This window comes from Daphnia pulex, chromosome 1, assembly GCF_021134715.1.
Source record: "Daphnia pulex isolate KAP4 chromosome 1, ASM2113471v1".
NCBI classification, from domain to species: Eukaryota; Metazoa; Arthropoda; class Branchiopoda; order Diplostraca; family Daphniidae; genus Daphnia; species Daphnia pulex.
This window is the reverse complement of record NC_060017.1, coordinates 7530324-7552652: the sequence shown is the minus strand read 5'-3', so window position 1 is coordinate 7552652 and position 22329 is coordinate 7530324. Positions and strand designations below refer to the sequence as shown.

Here is a 22329-nt window from a genome sequence, read left to right as displayed (position 1 = left end):
CTTTCAAAAGCATGGGATCTCCAACGTATGCAACAATACAAGAAAAACAACTCACCCATACATTTTCCCCATCGTCTACTTACCTGTATTTTACTAACGTTCCTCTTAAAGAGTTTACGTATGTTTTTCTAGTTTCCATTACACCAGCAGTGCCAGAAAATCTTATCCGGCCAATGCTTTTTCTATCACTAATGAACTCGAAAACCACATTTGCCTTACCGCTTCTCTGTCTTTCCCAAACAAAAATGCGGGAATCCCTGGTAAATATGTGTACCATTGTAGCCGTATGTATATATAAACCTATTTCCTGCTCTCTCTTTACTCTTGATTCATCAAGAACAATGCAGCTTTTTATAGAAATTTCATTTCTTTTTAACTCGTTGACTCTTGGCCAGCTCTCGCATCCTCCATGGCCTTTGCAAAGTAATTTTCAGGACAAAAAATAAATTGTGAATCTAATACACGAAGAAGTTGCAAAAAAAAATGTCCTAAAACTATTGTTTCCCTCTTTCTAATGCTGTGATCATTTTCTTCCTCGTACCAACCACTGCATTGGCGTTCCGATTTAGCGAACCGTTACAGTTTATTTGAGTTTGATTCAAACCGAAGCTATCGCGTTAATTACCATGACGCCATACGGATCAGACCGCAGCGATGTTGGTCAATAACCATATTATTATTGTCCTACATTAAAATTTTTACCATTACAAATGTTAATTAAACAGTGTATAAGTTGAATTGGAGGGTTCAATTGAGTGTTGATTATCGCTAATAATCTTAAATCTTTTAAAATCCAACGGACCATCTTGAATAGGGCATTGCGGAACTTTAGTTGCATACAGAAATAATATGCTAATATGACAAGAAGAATTGGCTTAACAATGAGGTGATTTTTCGCCCCTCAGAAATAGTGTCTAGATGTATGAGCTTTCTTTTCAAGCAGATTGATTCTTGATCCTGAACGCTGTCTTATAAATAGGTCATGCGAAGTTGTGATCCATCAATTAGCCGTTACCTGACAAAACATGAGTGCGCAAAAGTAAACGTTCTCATCGGTCACTTGCACTGCTGACAATTGATCCAGGTCATTTAGCGCCTGCTTTTAAAGCGCTTCAACAAATAAATGTTTAAAGTTATTTTTTTTATTCAAAATAATTTCTTTTAATAATTATTCGGCGCTAATTTTGTAATTGGAAACAGCGTGACACAAATACACGTAACAATTATGTTGCTCCTCGTAAATTAATTTTCGCAATAAAAATTTGTGGTTGGGAATTTTATCCTTGATCCACCAAAATCGACCGAATGTTTCACTTTATACGAGAAATTTCACTGCCCCGTGCATTGCGATACAAAATAAAAAGGGATAAACAAACAAGATAAACTGGATTTTGTGCGGTGAGGTTACTTTTCTCTTTTACAACTTATTCGCCGCTATAGTCGTAACACATACGGACACATGAAACAGAAGATGTTTACACAAGTTGAGAATATCCAGGTATCTGATCGACTTTCCCCAAACTGAGGAAGATTTTGAAATTCTGGATTTTCTCGTCCTAGGATAATTGTTCTTCACTTTGATATTCAGTCGACTCTGGATTCACCAATGTACTGTTGCTGGTACATCATATTGGTAGCCAACACACTCTGCTTGGTATTGTCGTCTAGAGTCAGTGTAACAATCGTTATGATATTTTAATGTTGCATGCGAAATGAGTTTTGATAATTCCAGCGCAATTAGATAGGGGTCGTTTGGGACATACGCTACACTCGCCACTCTACGGAATTTATTTGATTTATTGACTTGTGGTCTTCTTCTTTTCGCCTTGACGGAACTCGGCCGCGATGGGTGTGAGTTCTCGACCATAAACAAATCAGTTCCCTGTTCCCATTTATTGGCGTACGCGTTTTCACTGACGTCTAGTGAATCAATGAGACTTGATAGTCGTGCTGGCTTTTCAGCGCGAACGGGTTCGTAAGGATCTACGTAGAAATTGTTGAGGAGAGAAACTTTAGAAGTTTTTGTTCCAGATAACCAATTTGACGGACTGCGATTGGCTGTTTCGCTTAGCAAGACGACATTGGCGTGTTTTACTGGCGTCGTCTTCGAGGATCGTCGAGATAACTTTGCAAAGATGAATGGAAAAAACAATTTTCCACCCATCCCAATTTCTAATCCAATTTTCCGTTTCCCATGTGAATTTGACGCAATTTCTAAAACAAAAATTTAAATTTTTAACAGAAATATGCATGACTTAAAAAACAGCTGTAAAAATCACCTTTAATCACGATCAATAAAATAATGAGGCTGTGAATTTTCATTTTGAAATGCGGCTGTAATTGTAATGCACGGTGAATACGCCGTGATAAATATGTGCCAGACTTTCTTCTATTCCGATTAATTCGCTACTGATCAAAAATTCATGCATGCACCCTTTCCAAGTTCTTTTAAGGCAAGTCAAATGGTAGACTGGCCAAAGGGTATTTCGGAAGTCTCTCCCCATACAGTGTATTAGACTACAGACACAGTTAACCCCGCTTATTTGTCCGTTTAATGTTTTTCCTCGTTCGATTTCCCAGCGGTACAGTTACGATCCTGAGAATAGTTTCGGATTTTTTTGTATTGTTGGGGAACCGAGTTTCACCGCAGTCGGGTAGTATAGTATAGTTCGACGATGAATTTTATTACTAAACCGCAAACTTTTTTTTATTTTGCTACAGCTACCTTAACGACGGCGAAGAAATCAATTTTGGAGACTTCGTTATGACGTAGTAGTACATAAGAATCAATTGCGCTTCGCAAAGGTTAATAAATCTATACAGTATTAAGGAACGGGATGGATTTAGTCCCGGGGTCCCACGCTGTTTGCAATCAACAGACTAATTGAGAATTATTGGCTTGTGCTGAAGTTGACCCTAATGATCGTGCGTTACTACTTACTCTATACCAAGTTGCCAAAACAAGCGATAATGCTGGTGCTCGTTGTAACTATTTATGTTGAGAATTTTGGCTACATAAAAATGCTTACCGTGCATGTCGTTATTAAGACGATTTAACCATTGGGCTGCTGACATTCGATTGTTAGTCGCTGTTCACACAATTAAAGCTCAGTCTGTAATATTTTTCCGATTGATGGCCTAACTTAAAAAAAAAATTATATTAAAGACATTTTTATGGGTGACATCAATAGTTTTGTCTTAGGATGTGTTATATTGTTGGGCTGATGATCACCCTTCATTATATTACTGGAGGCTAAATAACCATGTTGAAATTAAAATCGGTTCCTGAATTTTTGTTTCAACGTCGGTTTCAACATAGTATAGTCGACGCGGTACGTTGAACATCGTCAGGCATAAAATAATTTATTTTCTGTCACTCGATCCGACAAAAATCCCGTTATACCTGCAAATGTTAGTGGTTCATATGTGGGCGCAAACCGAAAAATGGCATGGCATTGTTTTCTTTTTGTTGTTGTTGTACAGACTGGACTGAAATTTTCTTAACGTCTAGAACTCGTCATGCCTTACGGTAACAACAGCTTGCATGTCTGCCCTAATGATCTATTCCACATCACTGGTGCAAAATATTTTTAGTTGCCATATACAGCTATACGGCCACGCATGAAAGTTCCTGTTACGCAAGTTTTTTTAGACACACATTTTAACCAAACAAAAGCACATTATTTACTACCGACACAATTTTATGGTGCACTTATTCATACTCAAAACAGAGCTCCAGTTGAATATTGACCAGTAACGTATATTTGTGCATATGTAACTTCAAGCAATTATTTTCTAATATTTCTACAGTATTTTTATTAGAACAAAAGAACCGACAACAACGAGTTGTCTGTGACCTATATTTTTATTATTTTTTTAAATCACTCAAAAGCTAATAAATTACTTACAATAATAAAAAATCAATTCAACGGATATTTGATATTTCGCAAAGTAAATTCGATGTTATTAGGTGAAAGCAACACAATGGGTTTTTGCAAAAGAAAGTTTTCTATCAGCCGGAGCAAACGGTACTCGGAAAAATCGGCCGGAAATAATAGCGGATCGCAGCGAGTCTTTTGTGCTGCATTATGGCTCTTATCTATCTCACACTCTCGAAGAAAGCTGCTGCCGGCGATGGATTGTTTGAACAGTAGACTATAGCCGTCACAATCAGAAGGATCTTCCAATAACATTTGGCATGGAACTCTTGAGAATTCTAACTCTCGCAGATACGAGTCACTCATTTCACGCATCACTGCTGGTAGATACAACGAAGGAGGTGCCGGCACGATTGTATTTATCAGAGAAGAATGTCTATGAACATCCGCAAGAAGAGCGGTAGTTCCGTCTTCACCGGCGTCGTAAGGATCGTTGAATAAACCAGTCACATCTGGGACTTGTGATCCGTGCTGAGCGAGCCAGTCAGTTGACATGTCACGCACTTTGTAAGTGCCTCTGCCACCATCAGCAGTGCTGGGGCTTAAACTGGGCGTGATGTAAGTGGGCGATTCGTCGGATATGACATACCTCGATCCCGTTGGACTGTCTCGCTCGCTTAAGTTGATTCCCTGTGTTTGTTTCGAGAAAACGATCCGACGAATTAAATTTGTAGCCAAGGCTGGAAAAGAACTTACAGTATGCCATCGATCTCTCAGTTTACTAGAGGACGACGAACTGTATCCTACTTTGGAAATTATATGGTACATTAGAATTTTTGAATAGAGATACTGCAGACCCACTAAAAAGTCAAACATACCTCCAATAGCCAAGAGGGAAAAAACTTGGAAAATTCTGGGAAATTTCATAGTCCGTTTGAAAGAAATCGATAAGATGTTTGTTGCAAGGTTTTTCGATTATCTTCCTTCTCTTCCGACTTGTTCACTACTGAGAGATTCCTTTAAGACACAGCCTCGGTCGCTACAAGGTAGCGATTCTTATATAGTTAGCCATCAGCAGCCGATGACGCAATAACTGTAATCAAATCTTGGAGAAGTATTTAAACGACAAGGACAATTAAGAATTAACACCTTGCGCTTGTTTGCTCTGCTTTGAATTCGCAATTTTACTTTTGTGTCCAGCAGATTTTTTCCTTATTATCGCTCATTAATTTCCGTAAGCTATTGAATGAACCGTTATGCAATCAGGAGGAATAACCTTTTTTTTTGCGCATTGCCCCAGTGCCCTCTTTAAGTTAAGCGGCGTTGATTATTACATATAGCGTTAGTCTGTATGCAGAAAATATTTGATCTCTTGGATTTCTTTTTAGTAGATTAAAACCCGTCGGCGATGCTCCAGTACACGCACATGTGTGCCACACTCTCACCCAAATCTGTCGCGTCATTTTATTATTTATAGTTGTATTTGATTCGATTCAACAGGCTAGAGTACATGCAATCGGCAGGGTCCATCAGCATTTCACAGCGCAGTTTAAAGTGTTCTAGTGCCATCAGGTACGAGTTGGTTTCAGTTATCTTAGTGTACTCCTTTGATTGGTTCTCAAAATAAGACACGGGTTTCTTCGTCGGTCTCACTTTTCCTAGGTAGTACATTTTCGGAAGATGGATGTATTTTTCGTTACCGGCGGAATTGGACAGCACTGATGAGTGAAACTCTTGTTCTGGTAGGTTGACTCTTGGCTCCCATTCATCCAGCTGGGAGTCGTCTTGGACTGGTTGTTTTATTGCTGGGTAATTCAATCGGTGAGATTTATCGTTTTCAAAACTGTGAAGAGGTGCAGAAGTCGAGGAGGAATGAAACGATCCCGAAACCCAATTCAATTGAGACGGACGCCGGTGTTCACTCAAATTCACGAAATTTTTGCGATTCGACGGAATTCTCGAAGAGAAAGGACGACTGACCATTTTGGCGAGAGTTACAAAGGGTCGTTTAAAGCTCCATCGGTCACTTTGATGACCTGCAACTTGGCAAAGAGCTGATGCACAGATGAAAACAAAAAATTTTAGAAATTCAACTCTCTCTTTAATTACGATTTAAGTATATTTTTTGTTACATACCTTCACCGGTCACAAGTAAAAAGTATAAAAACTTAAGGCTGTGAAATTTCATCGCCTCGCTTTTAGCACAAAGTGAAGCAACGGAGGGATTTAAACGTGAAGATCTCTTCTCTCTTCCTGCTTGCTGGTTACTGATCAAGCGTAGAGAAAAAAACACGTAGAAGTAAGACAGCTTTTTGCATTTATACAGGCAATCAAATAAAACTTTATCCTTGGGCCATCGGTCCATCAAAAAACACGCGACGTTGTCGAGGAAGAAGAACTGAATCACGCGCCCCAGGTCCCCAAGGCATTTCAGAATTCAGATCTTGTCGCTAAATAATTTTGAGTCGATACAGTTGAAAGCGTTTCATTGGTGGGAATGCTCTGCTCATTTGAAAAGTATGTAGCTAAAAATCAATTAATATAATTATTAAAAAAAGCTGGACATTGGGGGATTTCCGGCAACACGAATTGGGCCGGTTACCAGCAGCAAGACTTTTATCCTGTTATTTGTCAACCATCAAATGACCATTAGAAACTCTATCCTTTTAATAAGATACTGTATAATAATACGCATTATAGTTAACTCGGAGTCTATTGTAGTGCCACAAAAGTATACTAAAGAAAGCGCTTCTTTTCCTTGAGGTTCAGGAAATACTCCCTTTATAAGCGCTCTAACCTATATAACTGGTTCACCCTTTTTTTCAGAACGGAGAAATAGCAGTAGCGCGTGGTTTTGTTTTTCTTCTCTGCTGCTGCTCAGCTATGCAATGAACTGAGACTTACTTACGTGTGTCTATGCATCACCTAGCCGGAAGCTAGCTAACCAGCCAACAGCATGATGCCCATTGCTCAGTCAGTGGAAATACGAAACTCGGTCAATGAGAAGCGACACGCTCACAAAAAGAAATGAATGTCGTAGAGAAAACTGAATGCGCATTAAGTAAATATTCCTGCAACATTTCATATCTATAGTTGTCCAGAGCACCATTGTTATGTATATAAATATACACACACAATATGTTCAGCCAAGTGTGTGGCTTTCCTTATTTGCTTTTTTTCGAATTCCAATTGTTCCAAACCCCATTTCGCGCTTGATGCCAAAGAAATAACCAGCAACAAGAACAAGAATTATATCAATATATACACTCGAGATGTGGAATCTGATGCTAGGATTTTATTGAATGTTTGCCAGTTTTATGTTTTACTGGAGCCTTCTATTTTTACACTAGAGAGGGGAATTTCCGAGAAATTCGGACGTGCAATAGCCTCTAGCAACTGCGTATGCTGATGGACAGATTGACGAGTAATAAATAAATACCATCAAAAATTGAAAGTCGATAAAGAAAAACCAACTGTTTAGACGTTTATTATATTCTATATTATGCATAACAAGTATAAAAAGGTGGTATGGGATATGCTGGTGTGTGGCAAAATTGATTTCCAGCTCAAACATTGCACAGCAAAAGGAGGGCGACACCAACTCAATTTAAACAATCAATTATAAGAGTTACAGTACAAACAACGTCTTCCGGGATTGACTTCCAGCGTCATTCGTAAAGACCTCTGACACAACAGAATGTTGGGGAATGTTTTTTTTGTTTTTGCTACAATCACAGATCATTTTGATACTATTTTTTTCTACATCCAATAATCGGCTGCCAATTCAAAAAAGGGCGCCAACATTTCAAGGGTGGTGATTTACATAAACATCCACGTCAAGGTGGCGCTCTGATGTTGTCGAACCTGAAGTGGCGGGATTTTCAAATGTGAGTTGGGAATGCCCGAGATAGTCGTCCTCCGCTCCTTGCTGCTGGTATGTTTGCACGTAAGGTTGCTGTTGCCTGAAAGTTGGAACTGGTTGCCATTGGACGGTGTCCCTAGGACGCTGCTGCTGGTGGACGAGTCTTGGAATATTTGTCGGTCGAATATTTGGCGAATTTAAACGGTTGGGAATTCGCGCTGGATTCTCCAGTTCCAGCAAAGCCATGTTGGGAGCAGCAAAGATGTGCTGTCTCTTCAAACTGGCGGGGTTGACTCTGACGCTGGCCAATGAAAACCTCCTTTTTCCAGTCGGATGATTTTGGACAAACGTCAGACTCGGTCGAGCTTCTCTTTGAAAAATTCGCTGCGGACTATTCTGAGATGGCGAACGTTGCTCGTTCACGCCGTTCAAAATGGGTTCGGCGGAAGTCAAACTGTCCAGCAATTTGTCCAGCCATTCTTTGGCATCCAACCGTTCATTGTAAGGGGTTATATCACCGACAGCAGGTGAAGTGGACGTTCTCCTGTAAGGTGTCTGCTGATATGGCATACTAGATCCTGACCACGGATACTGTGCTCCGTGAGAAACTGCGTCAGGAAGCCAAAATTCCAATTAGAATAAATAAAACCCACTTAGTTTTAAATTAGTTTCAATCCATCTTACCAGTGGCCATCAGCAGGAAAAGAATAGAGAAGCGAAAGGCAATACGTTCCATCTTGTTCCTGGTTATTCAGCGCCCTCGGGTTGTTTGATCGGTTGGGAGAGAGAATAACGCACTTTTATAGCTTTAGTCAGAGAGAGAGAGAGAGCTGATGATGTTGCTCGTTCGCCTTCAGTCGAATAACTACCACCACCGACCCGGTTGGAGAAAGCATTTTAACAATTTTTCTCCCTCTCATCATGGCGTCGTGGCAGCCCGTGTCGGCTAACTCTGTGTGTGTGTTACACACAAGTGCCGAGAAAGCAAAAACTTGTTACTTTTAGGAGCGCACCTTTAACGCGATTCGTGGGAGAGACTCTCACTGCCTTGTTTTCTTCTGTCAGCTTTTTCCCGTGTAGTATACGTGCAGCAAAAGTCCCCCGGGGCAACCTGTGCGATAGGAAACTTCTTTTTGTGTTTGTGAAGCTTATAGCAGGAGAAAATGAAACTCGCCAATCTATAAGAACCTGCATCACACGCCTCTGGAAGTAAAAGTAGAATAGAAAGAAGACAAAAGGATAGATATACTCATGCCAAGCAAGGAATTCTCCTTTTGTGATGCGACATCCTTGTCGACTTCAATATAAATAAATCGCCTTCCTCATGATGACAATTGCCAATTGAGGTCAGACACGACAATCATCGTCGAAAATTTGATTCTCAACTTGTTTCGGATATCTATCGGGTCTTTGCCTACGTTACGATTTTCTTCTTTGATCTTTTTTACTTATCGTCGACGAGCGTCGTGACGAATGAAAATGAAGATTTCACACGACTCCAGCATGAAACGAAACTTGAAACCGTGACTCTTGCACTGAACTGCTTCATATGGCCCCGCCAGCGTTTTGGAGAAAACGCTGGAATTTTCATGTCTTCATCTTTTTATTTCTCTGCTGTTTTAGAAGTCAGGTCATTAACACGCAACTTTATTGATTAAGAGGAACGAAACGAACCAGAATAAATGCGCAATATCCACTGAGGTGAATATGGGCGAATCGAATCGCTATTTTGTGGTTCCTGATGAAAATAGAAGACTTTTTAAATAATAATATATAAATTGAGAAAACAACATTAGTTGTTGTCTGTCTCAAGCGAGTTGGCAAAAAAGGAAAATATACCGTTTTGATCGACTGGAGAAAGTTGGCCCGTCGTGGGTGTACCAACAACAAAAAGGCCTGTCACCGTAAATATTAAGAGAAATACACACGTGGTTTCGTTGATATGGATAAACTGAGCTTATTTTTACAATGCATAAAGGAAAAAAAAATCTCAAGTGGATGACTAGTTGCCGTTTAGTTCACGCGCGTCCAGAAAGTGGCATATAAATAAAGAGATCGAAAGCGAAGTGAAAGCTATATCTTTCACATGGCTGTGTCAACGAGCGTTATGATCAATTGGTGAGAATCCGGCGGTTGGAAACCAATCATGTTAAATGGCGTATGAAATTGGGAGGAAAAAAAAAAGGCAATTTTTCGAATAACGACAGGATGGTATTCTGTGTATTTTTTCATTTTATCTCATTTTTTTTTTGTTGCGGTTTTTGATCAAATCACATATTCATGCGCGGGCTTTCTCCATGTTTTTAAATCTCTTGAGCCTTCCTTTCTCTTCCGAAATGTATCCACACTCGACGTCGGGCGACCTGTAGCGCACTCTGGGGTATTGTAACAAAAATATCACAAAGAGATATCCATTACAATTTAGAGTAGATGACAATAAACAATTAAGCGCTACAGACTCTAACAAAACGACAGAAATTTCGAGGAGCGATTCTGATCAAAATATTCAGATGCAGAGGCTTCCCAATCGTCCCATCGCTAACGCAAACTCGCCCACGAGCACATATGAGAGATACAATTCGTCAGATGCAATGAGTTTGGCCTTCAAAAACTCTTTCGACAGTCGCTAAACCATATCACACCGTGTACGTACCAATAACAACAACAACAACAACCGTAAATATGAAGACAGTTAAGGAAGAAGGAGAGAGAAAATTGAAATTGACGGCGCTTTCAGATGATAGATGGCGTAACTGAAACCCCGACGCATCTATAAGTGATTCGTTCAAACACGCTTTTTAAGCAGGTCTTACAACATGGCTAATGGTGTAATTATTGTTTATATATTATCATTAAGAAGGGCTGGTAGAGACATAAAAAGTTAAGTTATTATTTAAGCAGCCTCCTTCTCCATGCGGATGAGCTCCTGGAGACCGTCGTACATCTCCTTGACGGCCTGGTATTCAGTCAGACCCATGCGGCGTTTGTTGGAGATGTCGTAGACACCACCCTCGGCTTCGGTGTGTTCACCAGCAGTACCACGGACCTACATTGAATTAATTACAGTTTTATTCATTAAAATGGCTGATGAATAAGGGTCTCTTTGAAATGTCGTTGTACCTGGAGGTTGAACTTTCCGGCGGCCTCTTCGAGCTTGGCAAGATCGGCGGCCAACTTGGGGAGCGCAATGTGGACGGAAGCGCGGATGGTGGTGCCCAAGTTGGTCGGGCAGAAGGTCAAGAAACCGTATTTGTCGTGGTGAGAGAAGGGGATCCTCTTCTCGATTTCATTGATGGCGTTGACCAAGCGGGCGTAGACGGCCTTCAAGTCACCACCCTTCTGCATGGAGATGATGCGCAAGTGATCTTCCTCATTGCACCAGACCAAGAAGGTCTTGTCGACGTTGTGGTAGATACCACGGCCAGTGGGCCAGTAGCGGCAAGCGTTGGCAGCCTGAAATGATAATTAAATAAAAATTCATAATCCAATACCCGAATGAACAAATGGGACTGTTGGAATATACCTGGAGGAAACGATCTCCTTCCTTGAAGAGGAAACGATCCTGGATGAGCTGGGTCTGGACCTCCTTGGTCATGCCAGTCAAGGGGAAATAAGTTCCCTTGAGTTCGCCTTCCAAGCTGGACAAGCTGGCGACGACTTTCTCTTCCATCTCCTTGTAGTTGGCCTCAGTCAAGCAGGGGTTGAAAGCATAGCCGGCCAAGGAGCGACCGCAACGGACGCGGGTGGAGACGATGAAAGCGCCCTGAATTCCGTTTCAATTTAAAACAATCAAATTTCAACTTAAATCAATGAAAACAAAAGATGATTCGATTTACCTCGGGATCCAAGTTGCCGAAAGTCTCGAGATCACCAAAGTCCCTGGGTGGGTGGGCATCTCCGGGCTTGAATCCGGTGTGGTAGTCGCAGATCATGGGTTCGAACAGATCATTGAAGACGCTGTAGGCCTCAGCATCCGGGGCGTAGACACCGAATCCAGAGTCCAAGTTCTCAACACCTTCATTTAAATTAACATTTTAGCATTTAAGTTTATGTTACTGAAGTTGGGTGTTTTTGCCCGTTGAATGATCAGATTTTAATGAAGACTTACCAGACTGGATGACATCCAGAAGAGTGGATCCAAAGGATGTCTTCAGGTCCTTGATCTTGTCAAAGATCTCACGGGTGAGGTGCTTCTTCAACAGAGACTTGCAGTTGGTGGCTTCCTGGAGCTTCTGGAATCCAGCTTCCAATTTCTCGGATACGGCAGCGTCAACCATTTTGATACAAGGAGGAACTCGAAGAGGAATCTGCAATTCAATTCCAAAAAATCAATTACTCATTCGACAACTGTCGTCTTAATTTTTTCAACCATTCGCATTCCACTCATCTCGCCGGAATTTTCAGTATTTAAACAGAATTCTTTTTCTCCAGGGGGTGTCGTCGGAGAAAGGTCTACGTGCCCCGAATGACAACCCACCTGCGGGCAAAATTCTATCAACGACAAAACACAAAAGAAAAGCGCCACCGTGGGCGGAAAAAGGCGCCGAGCCTCACTTGGCAAAATGAACATGACACCCACCCCCTGCTTTTAATTCAATCAACCGTAAATCTATACGCACGAATCGAAATATACTGACGCAACATCCTCGACATGGATCCCTTTTCACACTTAATATCGACTATACCCTACCATATTAACTGCCTCACTTCCGCATCAAACAACTCGAATAACGACATTCAAACGTTGGGTCGGTTTCAAAATTCAAACAGTAGTCACCATGTTTCCTATACCAAATCACATGAACCAATCAGCACTAGATCTGCCAAAGGAATGCATTGTCGAACCAGCAATCCTTTCAAGTGTCAAATTCAAAAGATCAAATTCCCCAAAAACTCAATAAGCCAATTGAAGACTAACCCCCCCAAAAAAGAACTAAACTAAAATAGGATTGAAAATGTGAGTAGTAGTAGAGAGGAGAGACTTGCCTGCGGAGCGAACAGTAGTGATCACCGACACAGAGTGAAGAGGATCCGAGTCGGTTAAAAGCAAGTCGACTCGGTCGGAGAGGGATGGGGGGATCCTTCCGACAACAGCGCCATTTCGCGCTCCTTTCCCGGGCGTTGCTGACGTCACAGACGTTGGGGAACCAATCCTGTGCCAGATATTGGAAGGAGCGGCATTCGCCCAGCAGAGCGAAAAGAAAGGCAAACAAGCAAAAATCTAGAAGAAAGGAAATAAGAAGAAGAAAGAAAAGAAAAGAATAAAAATGGATTTTTAGAATGACGGCAACGACGCAGTCTGCAGCAACCGATGGATGATGGAAACTGCGGTCCGAATCAATTTTGCTCGTGATCCCGTATATTACGACGTGCGTTTTTCTGGCAACAGTCGAAAGGGCGAAATTCCTTGATTGAGAATTAATCTCATCCATTTATTTCGAGAATCAGATTAAATATACGACGAGCTGACCAAATCCAAATATGCTGGAGGGGGTGGCCTCGCAGTTATTTGTCATTTAGTTATAGTAGGGGGGGACTCGAGCCGAGCCGAGGGTAAAATGAAAAGAAAACCAAAAAAAGAATATTATAAGTTTTTCCCGGTGATCCAATTTTAGCCGGGCTCTCTGGGCACACATACATGAAGCGAGGTTCTTGGCAAAATAACGTGACAACAATACCCTGAGAGACTGTCGTTTGGCTCCGAAACAGAAGAAACAACAAATTATAATCTCCACAATTACAATCACGCGGATGTGTGTGTTTATACAATTATTGGGCAGCGCCATGTTGTCTCCATCTATACAGTGATCAGGTGAGCTCGTCCGATTTTGAAATATCGGCTCATTGGCACGCAGCCCGGCAATTATCTCTCGTGTTTGATCAATTCAATCCACGTATATACCCATATATCTAAACATTATTCGAAACAAAAGCTCTGCCTGCATTTCTCGTAATAAGTTTCCCCATATTTCTGGGCATATACACGGCATTTTTGTGTGTCGTGGGAGAAATAATCAATAATGTCGTGACTGTACACATCTAGCACGTCGACGACATAGCTAGAGAACCCTGCAGAAAATGAACAAGAACTTTTCGTACATTCTTTCTTGTTTGAACTCTTGTAAATTAGCGAGGGATGATGAGTAGTATGTGTGAAAAGGTGAAGAAGAATTATACAGACACTCATATTGTTGGTGTGGCTTCATCTGTGAATCTCTGATGTAGTAGCTATAAGAACTTTCGATTGCTCCTTTATGGTTGTACATAGTACGGTATATAGCGTTGTCTATATTGTGTGTACCATCCGAGACAGCGGCCATTGGGAAGACACACACTAAAAAGGATCAGAACTATCCGTCGTTGGCTTCCTCTTGTACACGGTCCTTTTTGCAAAACGATAGAGAGTGGGCTTCCGTTTCCCAACGACCTCTCATCCGATTTTTTCGATTCCCTGGATTTCCCAGTCACGCTGGTTTGCACATGTGTGTTTTTTTTTTTACTTTTTTCTTATACTGTGTGTGTGTGTAGCGTTTCGCCCACCTCTTTGTCTGCACTTTGGGGAAGGCGGTAGAGATAATCGATACATCGTCTGAGTCCATTCCTGCAGGATATATCCTCCAGACGCTCAACAAAAAATGGAAGGATTGATCAACCAGTCTATACTTCCCGAATCGATTGACATGTTTCTCCGCTATCTCTACTAAGAAGCAGCAGAGAATATTGAAAAGAAGAAGAAGAGGGTCTATAGCGAGTGCCAAACTGGATGAGCCCTGGACATCTTGACAGAGAGAGCAGGTTGGTCGCTACCCAGAACGGGGGATACAACACTACTATACTATAAGGAGAGGTGGAGGAAATTGTAGACATTCATGAGAGAGCGGTTCTGGCGAGCTGCAAGGCTATTTTTTGAACTTGAATCCTCTCAGCTCAGCATATATACAGAGGAGGCTACAAACACACACACAGACGGAGAAGATGTTTGTCGTGAAAGGGGGGCCCCCTTCTTTCCCCAGTATATATATGCGACTTGATACACTGCTCTGGGCTAGCTGCTGGATAGGAGCTAGAAAAAAAGGAGCGGATGAGGGGGCCTCTTTTATTTTCAAAGTCACGCGCGTGCCACCATCACTACTCCTGCTGTAGCTTATACACACGATAGGGCTCAGCAGTACATCGGTCGTGTGTGATATAAATACCTTTAAGGACCAGGAAAAGGAAAAATGTTCCTTAGGACGAGATACATACAAACAACAACGAGAAATCCCTCTAGAAACAGAAGGGGAAAAAATGTTTGAAACATTGCTGCTACTGTCGCCGCATCTTCTTCTTAAAAATACTCGAAAGGCCCTTTATGTTATACTAAAGTGACGCGGTGTTCAATCTTGATTTTTTGTTTGGGTTTTCCCGAATTTTCGTTATTTTTCATTTTTAGGTATTCCACCGTCTTACCTAAGACTTGTGGGCTTATAAATAGAGACATTCTAAATCACCCAGATGCCATAACGAATAACGCCCCTGGACTTTTAACGTTCGTGGTTTTTTATTTTTCATTATTGGACAAAATAAAACCAATCGTCTGCATATAAACAACATTTCAATATAATAATACTGTTACTAAAAAGGTCAACAATCCCTGGCTGCCGGAAGAATGCTGTTATGTATGAAAAATAGTCGACGATTGGAAGTGGAACTATAAAGTCAGCGAAAGAGAGGGGTAGAATAGAGCCCAGTTCCAGTATTGATCCCGACGGCGGACGAGCGCGATGCACGCCATCCGTAAGTATCTCGTTGACTGCCGCCAGTGCAGCAGCAGCGGTAGTGGTGGTGGCGGCTCAAATATCGATCCTTTGCCAAAGAGCACATATATTATACACGCGCGTACCCACGCCTTACAGCTATTTAGCCAGCACCGTAATATAGAGTCGTCATTTTTAACTGGCGAAATCCCTCAGCCGAATCTACTTAGCCATGCTTCGATGCCTTCTATTGATTTGTATGCAACACGCTTAACGCTCATTATAAAGAAAACAAGACAAAAAGAGAAAAAAATCGACCAACCTATAATCATCATTTGTGTTTACACACGTCCAGGCTTCAAGTTTATCTGCCTCTTCTTCTTCTTGGCCAGCATCAGCGTAGAGATGTGGTCGGACTCGGCAGTAAGTTTTTATCTATTAATAGACAAAACCAGTGCGTGTGTGTTTTAACTGGCTCCACAAAAGATCCAGCGGATGGGACTGGAATATACTACACGGTTCCCCCAAAGTCAGTTGGAGCGGAGCAACATAGCCTTTTGTCCAGTCAGCAGCCGGTCTTATGGTGTCGGTTGTACAGCTGGGGCTCCCAGGTCTTTTGGTGGATTTTTTAGGCTTTATCTTTCTTTTTTTGTTTTTCTCTCTTCTTTTATTCGCTCGCACACAATGTGCAGAGCAACAAAAACTGTACAGTCGCATCGCTCAGTAGCCCATCCATCTTGCACTTTATTTTTACCCAATTTACATGGCAACAATGACGGCTTTAACAAGCCACTACTGATGATACCATTACAGCTGATTGTTCAAACGATTCGTTGTGTCGAGATCTATTAGTTCAAACCCTTAAACAAACTTTCGAATAACTGAGAGACGTGTCTTGTTTTCTAGACGAGGCCATTATATTTTGCTATCGACAGTCGAGCATTTTAATATGGGAAATCGAACATTCAGTGATGGTACACTTAGATTGAGCTGGGGAAAGTTAGGCAGGACATGTTCGAAGCAACGGTCAATATTTTCTACATTTTTTTTGTTTTGTTTTTAAAACAACAATTGCGTAACGATGGCACTTGAGTAATCTCCATCGATTGGATGTTTGCCATCTGCTGGCCATTCGGGTTAACTTGATCGCCACGCAACGTAGCGTGAGTGATCCACCTCCTGCCTACTAGCCGAACGACATGGCATCTGAACGAGCGTATAAACTGGAGAAAATGTATTGATCACGTCCTTTTACATATAACCAGCCGACGCGCTGTTTCAGTGTCACTTCCCGACGCTACCAAATTAATTAGATCGTCAACGCGGGTCCCCATAATATTAATAAACGCAGTCGAATTTCAAACACCTCTCCTCCTCTTCCTTATTATAAATTGTAATTTTACGTTTTTTAATAACAAATCCGATTATTCATTGCGGCTCCTGTCAGAAGCAAAAATTGAATTTTTACAAAAAGATTTTGAATTGATTTTCCGAGTGGATCATTATTTTAGCACAGTACAGGGTTCGCTATTCCTTTGAAGGTTTTTATTACATTGCTTTTGGTGTAGTATATACTGGATTTTTGCATGAGAAACCGACCTGATTATGCTTCCCTAGGATCAGACTTCGTCTCGTTCCCGTTTAAAAAAAATCGATCCTATGCGGCTTGGTGGATTGTAATCAATAATTTACACATTTCCTATAATTTGAACACAAAGTTGGGAGTTCAAATTTACACTTTTGCTTTTCGACAGAAATTCTGAATTTCAAGACGAAGTGACTGAGTACTCTTCCCTTCACTATGTATATGTAAAGTACTTTACAGCCCCCCTTTTGATGCTTACAATACACGACGTGTACTCGAGTACACGTCGGTCGCAGAAAAAACGATCAAGTTAAGTTGAAGAAAGAATTTTTTTGACAGATCAGCTAATGCCTAAATCATTGGTTGCCCAATGGTAGGAAATAAATCGGTCAAGCTAAGGCTGACACATATATTGTGTTTTAGGATGTTGCGGCCTATTTTAAGAGAAGACATAAAATTTTCTGTACGGTTCGAGCCTACTTAATATTTGATAAATCACTTTGGGGGATAGCAGAATGGAAGCAGGGAACTCATTTTTCGATCTCAAAATATTTAGCTAATAATCTCTAAAGGAAATATCGCAACCATTATTGTGATGATTGTAGCAAGTCGGAGAAACGAAAGCGCGATTTCTTTGTTTTTTATTTCGTTGTTACTTTTCTATGTTATTTTAAAAGAAGACAAAAACGGGGGAAATCAAACAATCATAGAAGACTTGCCGACAAAAGGAAATGCAATTAAGTTGGAGAACGTCTTGACGAAACGGCAACATTAATTTTTCCGAATAACGAGATAATAACTGCAAAATCAATTAAGTGTAAACATTTTTATGCAAAAGAAAACCAAAGGAAATACGTATTATTCAGCCATTTCTTGATCTGATCCGGCATCGTCGTTATCATCAGCGATTTCACCGTCGTCCCCACCTACAAATAAAATTGAACTCGCATCAATATCGAGGCGCTCATTGAATTATGTCAGATAACGCCAATTCAATCGACAATTGCAGACACGACGAACCGATAAGTCGTGCAAGATTGAACGAAGGCAAAAGTTTGGGTGCATTTCACACTTGATTTTTTACCGTTACATCCAAAAATTAGGTAGACCAAAAAAAAGGTTGTAAACCAAACAAAGAGGTTTTCTAAAGCCCCTTTCCATTTAAAATTACGCGCAAACTTAAGTTTCTAATCGTATTTCGTTTAAAAAAGATTCTAGTCATACCTGCATCGCGTCGAGGCCTTCCGTAGGCACGCCGAGCCGTCTGCGGAGCCAAGGAATTGCGGTACAAGATGAGAGGTTGCCATTCTTCGCCGCGAGATGAAGGCGTTCCCATTGTCAGCACTCGGTCCAGAAACTGTAGGACCGTTTTTTTGTCTTGTTCCAGCAGTTTTTTGGTAAACTCGGCGGCAATTACAAGAAACGCTAAATTAGGAGGAGGGCCAGTTGGATCATTGGGATTCTTGAGTGGGTTGATGGCAAAAAGAATGGCATCTCTATGGAGGGCGGTGATGGCTTCGCGATTTTTTACCGCGTCCAGTCCAAAAGAAAGCACAAATCTTTTAGCCAATTCCTACGTAGAAAATCATTTGTTAAATATTGACGATAGTTTACACTCTGAGATGGGTAAATTACCTTGACGCTCAAAAACTCTTCTGATTGTCGATCAATACGACTTCCGGCAGCTCTACTGAAATCACGAAAAACCATGGAGAGACTAATAACCATAGTCCTGGCACAGATAACTTTGTTGATCTCTCGGGCTTTTCCCAACATCATCTTAATGATGTCACCGTAATCGTCATACTTCACGTAGTGTCGGAAAACATCTGCCGCAGTTTGTATGGGCAAGACGTTGTAAGCAACCAGCTTGCAGAAGTTAGACAGGTAGCCGCGGCGTTTGTGCAATACTTCAACTTTAGTTTCTTCGTCGATTTCTTCGTCCTCCTCTTCAACAAACACGTATTTCTGAATGAAATTGTTTAGAGTTTGTTGAAGGTCACGATCAGGCTGATACACAACCGGTCTTAATAGAGGATTGCCCTCTAGTTTTTTGGAAAAAACGATTAGCAAATCGCACACCGACATGTAGGCCTGCAAAAATTGAAAATTTAAAGGTGGTGTAACAAACTTCTACACTGACACGACCAACCTGATCTCTAACGAGAGCAAAATTAGAAGTGATGACAAGCTCTGCCATCAACGGAATGTAGGCATCCAAATGAACTCTCAGTTGCTTTTGTTTTTGGCTGGCAGACGTTCCTCGTCGAGATCCGTTTTCCAGCTGTAGAAGTTCCCATAAAATGGCAGAATAGCAGGCTGAAATGCAGTGTTTTATGGCCTAAAACATTGAGCATGTATTATTGCGTGAAAATAAACAGGTGAATAATGTGTTACCTCAGGTGGCAAAGACCGGCTTGGGTCGTTAGCTTCTCGAACAGCGTTGAACAGAGGATCCCACAATTTCCATGGTCCAAGATTGTGACACGAACTGAAGATGGCAACTTTTTCCAAACTTGATACCAGGGCAAACACCTGATCTTTGTCCTGCAAAAAATATATATAACTGTTTAAGCTTATTTCTATAAACGAGAAAAAAATAATAAGTCCGCAAACTTACACCAGCGGTTACAGGTTCTTTAAGAACATCACGCAATCTTTTAACCAGACAATCGAATAAAGTACTTCTTATGACGTCACATCGAGAGTAGATGGCGTGATCTTCAGTACAAAGAACTTCCAATGTTTTGGCACAGTTTTCAAGCACTTTTGTTTCGGTGCGTCGCTCGACAACAGTTTTCATCAGACGCAATAAAGATTCTAAGCTCTGTAAACAGGAAGTTAAGCATGAAACCAATGAGTACAATTTCATACACTTAATGAAAGAAAATAACCTCTTCTTGACGTGAGGTAGTGTAGATTTCCAAATTGAAGAATTGAGGGATCAACAGAAGGTTTGCAACTTTTTCAGGATCCGCAATAAATTTCCCGAGTAACAGAGGAAGGGTTTGTATAAAATGTTCAGTTAGTCGAACACGATCTTCTTGGACTTGGTGGATTTCTTTCGGGGTGGTAACCTTAAAAAGAAAAAAAAATCAAGATTCACACACGTATTATTGTGTTTGCATGATGCGCGTGTAAAGGATAATGTGCCAGTTACCTTTCTTGCAGGTTTGCGCCCAACGGGTGACTCTCCAGTCGCGGCTTGTTTGATGCAACATGTCATCAGTTCGATCAAACTTGTTTCTTGCTCATCATCTAAGGACTCTTCGCCTGGCCCGGGATCTTCCAATAACAAATCCGTCATGCACTCCCAATCTTTCATCATTTCATTTGAATCAATGAGGGAGTCGACCAAATATGCTCCGTGTTCAGGCATCTACGAAGTATGTTTGTTAATTAAAATATTTGAATTGTAACTTAATTGTGATTTCACCTCAGATTCAAAGAAAAAATCAACCAAATGACGAATGAGAGGTGTACTGGGCTGTCTAATTTGGCCACGGTGAGTACGTAGAGCCGGAGGACTAGTCTCATCGAGTGTTAAAAGTCGCTCGTTGAGAAACTCACCAGCAGCTTGCGCAACGGCTCGACGGGAAGAGAAGACCAACAAGTACAGAGCCTGGCAATCTTTATCTGACAATACTTCTCGATGGTATTTGTGAATAGTGATGACAGAACGAACAGCTTGAACTGCGACATCGCAATCTATGTCTAGTGTCATCGAAACGACACGATCCTATACATAAAATTCAAAGTATTGTTGGTTGGTTAAGCAAAATTAGGTAAAAATAATCACCTTAAATTTGCTGGTGAAAAGTTCCAATTTTCCCTTGAGTTGTTCTGAAGCATAAAGAGGTTCGAGGGCTTGAAGACATTTTAAACGAACATCGCCAACTTTGTCATTCAAATTCCACCCTACATACTTGAGGTAGGAGTCATCGAGGAAATTTTGGGGGAACCGCCTCATCCAAATGCCAATTTCCGCCATACAAATGGCTCGAATATCGGTAACAGTATCTCGGAAACGATGGACAAAAATCGACTTGAAGGTGTAAGTCAACATTTCTTTAATTTCATCCATGTTTTTTTCAAGTTCTTGGTGTTTGGCAAGCAACGCTTCGAGACGATCACTGGCTCGTCCATCACTAGTTTTCTGCCGCTCTGCTTCATACTGACGAGACGTGTTATCAAGATGAATCGATACAGTCAAAGCCACTTCAACCAACGCCGTCATGAATTTCATAGCTAAAACAAATATTTTGACATTAAGTGAAGATGACCTATTTATATAAAATAAAGTTTACCAGCTAGTGTAGCAGTATGACGAAACGCTCTTACTTGTGAATCAGAAAGACTAGTAAGTAGCGAAATTACATTATCCATTAGGTACTGATCATAAATGATGGAATATTGGCATTGCTTCACAAGTGTCTGAACGAAGTCACAGAAGTTGCTTCGAAATTTTTTCCATTGTGGACCAGTTATCGGGTACTCATCACTTTCCTAAAGGATTTAATGAGTCAAAATGAAATCAACAGTTAAATAATGGATGAAATCAAATGGAAAGAGTATATTACTTCATCAAACTCTTCGGTCATATGATGGATTATAGCAGCATATTCCATGCTACTTTGCATTTGAGAGGTTATTTTCCCTTGACATCCAGACGCACTAATGAAGAACTGCATCATGGCACGCAATCCTGAGTCACGATCAGCTTTGTACTGTTCAATCCAGTCATCTACAGTTTCCTGCAATCAGTAATTGAATAAATATTAATTTTTAGAAACACTATTCTAATTGAGGAGTTTGGTGGTTCAATACCTGAACAGAACTTTTGCCATTTCTAATAATGCAGAATAAAGTGCTTTCGTCTTCAACAGTAAGAGGTTTCTTCACAGCAGCAATTTTCCTTCGAGGGGCAGGGCTTCGAGTGGGTAAAGGAGACTTTTTAGAGCTGGACATTGTCTTGCAGAAAAGTTGCAGAAGCTGCCAGTAATTTCTGAAAAAGTTGGGGAGCCCTAAAGTTAACCTCGCGTCTCGCGTGTCAAAGAAATAAATGGCGTCGTCAGTGCCTGAAACAGTGAAAGCTGAATCATGCCCAATTGCCCATGCTGCACTGCTGCAGTGCTGCCATGTGTCGGATTTATGCATTTATCCGATTTTCGAGATGCTTGTTGCAATACAAGGACACTTGCAGTTGCAGGTTTTTCGGATTCTTGGTGGGTTTTTTATTTTGGGGGGGGGGGACATTTATATTTTACG

The 22329-nt window shown here is 41.0% G+C and overlaps 5 protein-coding genes across 6 annotated transcripts; all 5 read right to left on the bottom strand.

The window, feature by feature from the left end:
• Positions 1–1181: 1181 nt before the first annotated feature.
• On the bottom strand, positions 1182–2460 carry LOC124206600. The gene is made up of 2 exons (XM_046604169.1): positions 2280–2460; positions 1182–2214 (listed from the first exon to the last, which is right to left on the bottom strand). Exons 1-2 carry the CDS (start codon positions 2320–2322, stop codon positions 1601–1603), a joined length of 657 nt encoding a protein of 218 aa, XP_046460125.1. The 5' UTR covers positions 2323–2460; the 3' UTR covers positions 1182–1600.
• A 1284-nt stretch (positions 2461–3744) lies between these two features.
• On the bottom strand, positions 3745–6165 carry LOC124188795. Of its 2 annotated transcripts, none has more exons than XM_046581659.1 (3): positions 6015–6165; positions 4757–5932; positions 3745–4684 (listed from the first exon to the last, which is right to left on the bottom strand). In XM_046581659.1, the coding sequence occupies exons 2-3, from the start codon at positions 4803–4805 to the stop codon at positions 3921–3923; spliced, it is 813 nt and encodes a 270-aa protein (XP_046437615.1). In that variant the 5' UTR covers positions 4806–5932; positions 6015–6165; the 3' UTR covers positions 3745–3920. The 2 variants fall into 2 exon arrangements, with proteins under 2 accessions (XP_046437615.1, XP_046437621.1); XM_046581665.1 differs by having other exon boundaries at positions 3745–4681.
• A 1184-nt stretch (positions 6166–7349) lies between these two features.
• On the bottom strand, positions 7350–9235 carry LOC124208846. The gene is made up of 2 exons (XM_046606741.1): positions 8425–9235; positions 7350–8348 (listed from the first exon to the last, which is right to left on the bottom strand). Exons 1-2 carry the CDS (start codon positions 8474–8476, stop codon positions 7684–7686), a joined length of 717 nt encoding a protein of 238 aa, XP_046462697.1. The 5' UTR covers positions 8477–9235; the 3' UTR covers positions 7350–7683.
• Positions 9236–9942: 707 nt separating this feature from the next.
• LOC124197840 (arginine kinase-like) lies at positions 9943–14099 on the bottom strand. Its single transcript, XM_046593391.1, has 6 exons — positions 12727–14099; positions 11849–12047; positions 11577–11755; positions 11264–11503; positions 10861–11193; positions 9943–10786 (listed from the first exon to the last, which is right to left on the bottom strand). Exons 2-6 carry the CDS (start codon positions 12015–12017, stop codon positions 10634–10636), a joined length of 1074 nt encoding a protein of 357 aa, XP_046449347.1. The 5' UTR covers positions 12018–12047; positions 12727–14099; the 3' UTR covers positions 9943–10633.
• A 3588-nt stretch (positions 14100–17687) lies between these two features.
• LOC124197833 (cohesin subunit SA-1-like) lies at positions 17688–22180 on the bottom strand. The gene is made up of 13 exons (XM_046593381.1): positions 21889–22180; positions 21642–21815; positions 21369–21567; positions 20861–21309; positions 20498–20800; positions 20222–20440; positions 19956–20138; positions 19682–19888; positions 19459–19608; positions 19214–19402; positions 18697–19155; positions 18286–18634; positions 17688–17987 (listed from the first exon to the last, which is right to left on the bottom strand). The coding sequence occupies exons 1-13, from the start codon at positions 22027–22029 to the stop codon at positions 17920–17922; spliced, it is 3090 nt and encodes a 1029-aa protein (XP_046449337.1). The 5' UTR covers positions 22030–22180; the 3' UTR covers positions 17688–17919.
• Between the last annotated feature and the right edge of the window lie 149 nt (positions 22181–22329).

Excerpts from the sequence above, each read along its gene's own strand:
- LOC124206600 (XM_046604169.1), bottom strand. The coding sequence starts at position 2,322 with ATGAAAATTCACAGCCTCATTATTTTATTGATCGTGATTAAAG. Across the intron at positions 2,215-2,279 it reads TTTATTGATCGTGATTAAAG|AAATTGCGTCAAATTCACAT; the intron begins GTGATTTTTACA and ends TTTTTGTTTTAG.
- LOC124188795 (XM_046581659.1), bottom strand. The coding sequence starts at position 4,805 with ATGAAATTTCCCAGAATTTTCCAAGTTTTTTCCCTCTTGGCTATTGGA. Across the intron at positions 4,685-4,756 it reads TTCCCTCTTGGCTATTGGAG|TAGGATACAGTTCGTCGTCC; the intron begins GTATGTTTGACT and ends TAATTTCCAAAG.
- LOC124208846 (XM_046606741.1), bottom strand. The coding sequence starts at position 8,476 with ATGGAACGTATTGCCTTTCGCTTCTCTATTCTTTTCCTGCTGATGGCC. Across the intron at positions 8,349-8,424 it reads TTTCCTGCTGATGGCCACTG|TTTCTCACGGAGCACAGTAT; the intron begins GTAAGATGGATT and ends TTCCTGACGCAG.
- LOC124197840 (XM_046593391.1), bottom strand. The coding sequence starts at position 12,017 with ATGGTTGACGCTGCCGTATCCGAGAAATTGGAAGCTGGATTCCAGAAG. Across the intron at positions 11,756-11,848 it reads TCTGGATGTCATCCAGTCTG|GTGTTGAGAACTTGGACTCT; the intron begins GTAAGTCTTCAT and ends ATTTAAATGAAG. Across the intron at positions 11,504-11,576 it reads TCGGCAACTTGGATCCCGAG|GGCGCTTTCATCGTCTCCAC; the intron begins GTAAATCGAATC and ends AACGGAATTCAG.
- LOC124197833 (XM_046593381.1), bottom strand. The coding sequence starts at position 22,029 with ATGTCCAGCTCTAAAAAGTCTCCTTTACCCACTCGAAGCCCTGCCCCT. Across the intron at positions 19,889-19,955 it reads CTACCTCACGTCAAGAAGAG|AGCTTAGAATCTTTATTGCG; the intron begins GTTATTTTCTTT and ends TCCTGTTTACAG. Across the intron at positions 18,635-18,696 it reads AAGAGTTTTTGAGCGTCAAG|GAATTGGCTAAAAGATTTGT; the intron begins GTAATTTACCCA and ends TTTTCTACGTAG.